The following is a 5787-nucleotide window of genomic DNA, read 5'->3' on the forward strand; positions in this document are numbered from 1 at the left end:
ACACACACACATACACACACACACACACACGCATACACACACCTCAGCAAGGAGAAAAAGTGAATCAGGTTTAGTGTTTGGCTCAGGAGACTCTGAGCCCTTAGTCGTAAGAAAACCAACAGCGGTCTTTAAAAAGATGCCTCTCAAGTTGCATTAAAATATGTACACATAAAAAAATCTTACAAAATTTATTGAAAGTAGTGCTGTTGTAGAGAGAAAGACACGTGTGAAACATTTTGGACGACGTGGACGGGAAAAACGTTCAAATAAATGCCGCACGAAACTAAGGAGGAAAGTGGCAATATAAGGTCCTTAAGGGGCGGAAAAAATGTGTGTCCAGCACACACCATCATGGAAATCAGTCATTGACACACACATGCACTCCCCTGAAGAAAAAAGAAGGAAAAAGGACTTTGGAGACCCTGGCTGGCTGTGTGTTGTTTTTTTTTTTTAATTACTTGAACATGCAAGCTTGCAAGCATTCAAAGTGACGTTCAAGAACAGAAGATGGCTTAAATGAAGGGTAAAAAAAATTAAAAATGATCAGTAGCAAAAAGAAAAAAGGAATGAAGCTTTTTTTTTTTTTACCTCTACCAGACCAAAGTGGCAGGCAAAGTCTGAAAGGTGAAATAACGGTATTTTATTTATGAACAAGTACTTCCTTTCTCTGCCACAGTGGCTGGTAGCTCGGACGAACTGATCTGCCGCGGGTGAAACGGAGCCGGCGTCGATTCCCAGCGTGGTGAGCACGCCGGCGGGGCAGAGGGCACGGAGGGGAGAGGCGCTAAGAGCACTTCCACACGCAGACAGCCAGGCTCCCACCGAAAAACATGTAAAGCAGGTTCTTCACTTCGTGTGTGACCTCGAAGCCGAAGCCCTCGCCAATCACCACGTGCCACGAGCTTCCAAACTTCTTATCCATGGACTCCTTTATCATCTTAGCTGCGCTCTAGAAGGGAAAAAAAATAATTACATGTTTTCTGTTTTGTTACAGTTTTCTTTATTTCATTCACTCAATAACAAATATGAATAGCTTGTGTAACAAAAAATAAATCGTAAATTAAAGGGAGCAGAAAGAAGCATAAACTTTACAATATGTTCTCCCTTTTCACAAAAAATTAGCTATTTGGCTCAGAAGATAATTACACAAAAAATACCCCCAACGAAGCAGCTTATTCAATGTCATAATTGCTTCATTGTAATGCTTTTCAAATTTCTTTTGAGTGCAGAAAAAGATTCAGATTGCTCCATAAACACCTTTAATTGAAATGCATCTTTCCGTCATCGCCGTTCTGTATCTAGTTGTTTTTTGAAAATCTCATTTTGCTTTAAGTTGAATTTTCTGCCTTAGTACAGATCCGTTTTGAATATTGTTTTGCTAAAAAAAAAAATTTATGTGCTTCATATGTAGGCCCGTCGCTTCAAGCAACAAATCAGTAAATTGCATGAGGAATTAAAATGAACTCAGTCGTTTCTATTTGAATTAGTTATTGTTTTTCTCCTTTCCCTCTTTCTACCATAAACTGAGCTCTGGTGCTTTTGTCTCAACTAGCCCTTTTTTTTAAAGAATAATTGTGTCCACAGAGACTTAATAATTCATTTTATTTGTCGTTTTGTTTATTTATTTTAGGATATTTAAAATGTCTTCCAGATGTTCGTTAGAATTTATAGTTTATTAATCTTTGAGGATGTGTTCTTGCATTAATACGCCATCATCATTGACAAGGGTCTCAAAATAACAATATTATCGTTTATTGCAATAACTTCTGGGACAATTTGCCATCCAGAAAATTCTGTTATTGTGACACGCCCATTTGTACATAAATATTATAATATTGTGCTCCATCAATTCATGAAGTTTCATTAATCTTAACTGTGTAAGTATTGGGTTTGTGTGATTTGAATGGCTAATACCAATATCAAAAACATAAAAACTGTAACTGCTGGTCAACATTGGAAGATCAAAGAACAACAGGAGAATGCACTCACTTCGTTATTGGTAGCAAATTTCTCACAGGCTGTTACACACAACTCCATGGTCTCAACCCTCATTTCCTCTGGCATGTCTGTGTGCTGGAGAGAAACACAACGTTACAGAGTTTTACAGGCTGGTGCAGGAAAGATGGCAAACCCTCATTTAGTTTCAATGTCAATTAAAATGTTGAATGACACCAACAACATAAAAAAGGGGGTAATTCTTTTTTTTTTCTTTTTTTATTATTGAAACATTTTTTCACCATGTGCATACTTTAGCATCTTCACTGATAGTTTGGTGGAAGGAAAAAGTGTGGCAAAAAAAAAAAAGGTTCACATAAAACGGGAAATATTAGATAGTGAAAGCTTCTGCGATCGTAACGGAGGCTCAGATGTCTTTGCTGAACATTTCATGGTCAGTTTTTATTGAAGAAACAACGGCGACAGCTGTTCGTATCCAAGCAATTGAAAACAACAGGTGGGAAGATGGCGACCAGAGGCTAAACCAGATCCTGTTGAGTGTTCTTCAAAATAAAACCCTTCCTTTTTCCAAAATAAAGTGACGTTTTGCACTTAAATATGTTTCAATTTGCTGTTTCGCAATTATGTACAACCATGTCAAAGATAATGCATTTCTGTATTAATGTTTAATTTTTTATTGGTCTGATGTAATATTCTAATGTTTAAAGTCATGTTTTCATTACCTTTAAGTGGAATAATTGCCATAATTTACAGAAATAAAGGCTTTCAAACATTCATATGTGTGTAATTAACCTATATGTAATGTTCCTGATATACATTTATATTATAATAAATTCTAATGTCTAATTTATTGAATGGATCTGTGTCCAGGTTGCTTCGCAGCCCAGATTGAGGTCTTCACAGTTAGTGTCATCTGCTGGTGTTGGCCCAAAGGGTTTGATCAAACTCAATAATATTTTTGTTTCTTTTTCTAAAATGTATATATAAACAAAGAATAGGGAGATGTTTTTTTTATTATTATTATTGCTCCTAAATAAAGTCAGTTTTAAACCAAAAGACGTGGCTCTTTTGGAGCTCGTTCATACAGCTTTGCAATACCTTATTAAGATAAGTAAACATGCATCGAATGTTATTTCTGACCGTGTTTAGGCAAAAATGAGCAGAAGTTTGTAGTGCTGTCTTACTCTGATGAGAGGGAAGCTGTGCAGTCTCTTGTAGTCGGCCTCTTCCTTCTTTCCCTCACCAGTCCCAGCCATTCCGACTCCTGAAATAACAGGTGTTCTGTCTTATTACAGAAATCCTAATAAAATAAGGAATATGGACTCACTGGGCAACACAGAAGTCAGAGAGAATTTAGAAGCTAACGATGCTAAAACATGAGCCGACAGGTTAGCTTGTAATACTGAGCCTCAACAAGCCAGTAACAATAAACATTACGCATTTGTTTACGGTCTCTGGCTTTAACAATGCCAATACAACTGATCATTTGTAAATCTGGACTGACCGTAACATGTCAATAACAGTAACTGAAGAAGGTTTCACTAGCTAGCTAATTAGCTTAGCTTGTATTTAGAGCAAACAGCTGATGGAGGGGGGTATTTTCTGCCTCTAACTCGTCAAGTTTAAACAAACGGGCTGCAGCATAAGGACTTAGCTCATGTTTTACATAGGGTGTTAACGTAATGTGTGACTGAAAAGGTTTACGTACCAAACGTTTTTCCGAAGAAAACTTCTCCTGTTTGACTCTCGCATCGGTTGTTAAGGAGACATCTCAAACATGGTACAGGAGCAAGAAGGAAACCCCGCCCGTTACAGCCAGGCGTAGTTCTGATTGGTTAAAACCCTGTCACTCAACGTAAAGGTCAACGTAATCAAACCCCGCCCCCCTTTACAAGCGAAGCTCTCGTGCGGTGTTTCTCTTTTTCCGTCGTCCCCAAACTTGTAATAAGATATTTTTAAAAATGTAGTTCTTTGAGATAAGTAGAATATATTGTTGTTATAAAGAAAAAAATCCTTCTTACATGTATTTAAGAAGGAACGAGGAAAAGGTGTTTTAAATGCACCAGTTCTTTATTTTTCGCCAGGCAATGACATGCAGCTTTTAGTGAATCCTACTAGCCAGTGTTCTATTTTCTACTAGTCGGCAATAAAAATATAGCAATGTAATAAAAATTTTCCGCACAAGATTTCACAAAAATATTTAATACTAGTATCCTTCCCGAAATTTAGAATGCACTGGTCTGAATTTTGTGGCTTATTATGACCACAGATTTGTTATTATTATTATTATTTAAATTTTTGTGGGGGGGAATATTACGGAAGTAATACAAAAGGATGAGACAAAGTAAGTGTGTTGTATTCTGTTTCGTTTTCAGTATCTCTTTCGCTTTCTCAAGAGATACCGAAGAGTTGAGGTGAGCGTTTATGCCTTTGTGCCTTGTCACCATTAAAACCCCAATTATCCCAAACTTACACATCGGCCATGATTGATCAACATCACTTGTTCTGCCAGACGGGCCTGCAGGAGAACTGAGCCCAGGTGAAAGAGGGACAAGCCTCAGGTGTGGTTTGACTTGTTGAAAGACAGATATTATAATTCATCAACAACAATAATGTTTTTCAAATATTATTTGTAAAAAGCCATGTGCTGTCCTCAACACTATAAACTCCGTCATTAATGGCCCAAAGCTTGTCAGATTGAACCTTCATCTGAAATCTGTAAGAATTTTCTTTGATGAACAAGTTTCCTTTAGCACATCACTCATTTCACCTGCTTCATACAAACGCTCTGTTTGAGCCTCTTGCTCTGCTGCTTTGAACCGCTTTCAGCCTGCTGTGTCTATCACAGTTCTGAAGGAGCTTATCGATCAAACAAAACCTTTAAATTTGCCAGGCGATACGATTCCCCCGCCCCACTATTCCCCTTTTTAAAGATATTTTTAAAACTAAAGGACCTCCTGATTGTTCTTAAAAGCAGTATCACCACAGGTTTAGTCCCTGGAGCTTTAAAGCATGTTGTTGTGCTGCCTTTGATTAAGAAACAATCCTTGATCCAATTTTTATTATTATTATTACTATTTTATAACAATCTCTAAACTTTACATCCATTCAGTAATACAGGGGAAAAGGTAATTTTTTACGATTAAATTAATTTATAGAGGAAAAAACCTCTGGTATTCTGAGGTGTTACTCTGGTTGTAAAAAGCTTCACAAATGGGAATCTGCTCTTTTAATGATATATAACTACCAACTGATACTGGTAATTATGTTGCTTTTAAACCTTTAGCTCAGTGAATCACAACATTTCAGTTCCTTGTTGTGAGAGTTGCGATGGTGTTAAAGGTACAGCCTTGGATTGGACTCGGTTTCACCTGACTGACAATTTTTACGTCCACATGAGCGAGTTTTTGTAGTCTGCAGTGTCTTGTGGCTGTTGGGAGCCTCAGGGCGGAATACTAAGACCCTTTCTTTTCTCTATATCTCCTGTCCTTTGATTTCATTTTCAGGACATTTGGTATTTAATTTCACTGCTATGCTTTCAATAAACACAATGCCCACTATGTTTATCCTTTGTTGAAATGCCTAAGTGGAATAAAAGTGTGGAAGGTCCTGAATTTCTTGAGGTTCAATAATAATAATTAAAAAAGGAGGAAATATTTTTCTACTCAAGTGGCTCTTGTGACACCCACCATATGAATCGTGACTCTTTAACTCAGTGCTTACGGTCTGAGGATGAAAATCAATTTAATTCAATACATAATTTGATACATAATTCAGTCTACAAATGACCAAAATCAAAACCGTTTTGTCCAGGCAGGATTTTGAAAAGAT

The 5787-nt window shown here is 37.1% G+C and overlaps 1 protein-coding gene across 1 annotated transcript; it reads right to left on the reverse strand.

Moving 5' to 3' along the window:
• Positions 1–427: 427 nt before the first annotated feature.
• On the reverse strand, positions 428–3788 carry LOC103476474 (dynein axonemal light chain 4). Its single transcript, XM_008428900.2, has 4 exons — positions 3665–3788; positions 3141–3220; positions 1990–2073; positions 428–949 (listed from the first exon to the last, which is right to left on the reverse strand). Exons 2-4 carry the CDS (start codon positions 3210–3212, stop codon positions 785–787), a joined length of 321 nt encoding a protein of 106 aa, XP_008427122.1. The 5' UTR covers positions 3213–3220; positions 3665–3788; the 3' UTR covers positions 428–784.
• Positions 3789–5787: the final 1999 nt, after the last annotated feature.

The sequence above is a fragment of the Poecilia reticulata genome, chromosome 1, assembly GCF_904066995.2.
Source record: "Poecilia reticulata chromosome 1, P_reticulata-male-v2, whole genome shotgun sequence".
NCBI classification, from domain to species: domain Eukaryota; kingdom Metazoa; phylum Chordata; class Actinopteri; order Cyprinodontiformes; family Poeciliidae; genus Poecilia; species Poecilia reticulata.

What these genes read in the sequence shown, in the direction of transcription:
- LOC103476474 (XM_008428900.2), bottom strand. Translation starts at nt 3,212, where the DNA reads ATGGCTGGGACTGGTGAGGGAAAGAAGGAAGAGGCCGACTACAAGAGA. An exon ending in ACAGCTTCCCTCTCATCAGA is followed by an intron (nt 2,074 to 3,140) that starts GTAAGACAGCAC and finishes GTTTCTCTCCAG; the next exon opens with CACACAGACATGCCAGAGGA. An exon ending in AATTTGCTACCAATAACGAA is followed by an intron (nt 950 to 1,989) that starts GTGAGTGCATTC and finishes TTTCCCTTCTAG; the next exon opens with AGCGCAGCTAAGATGATAAA.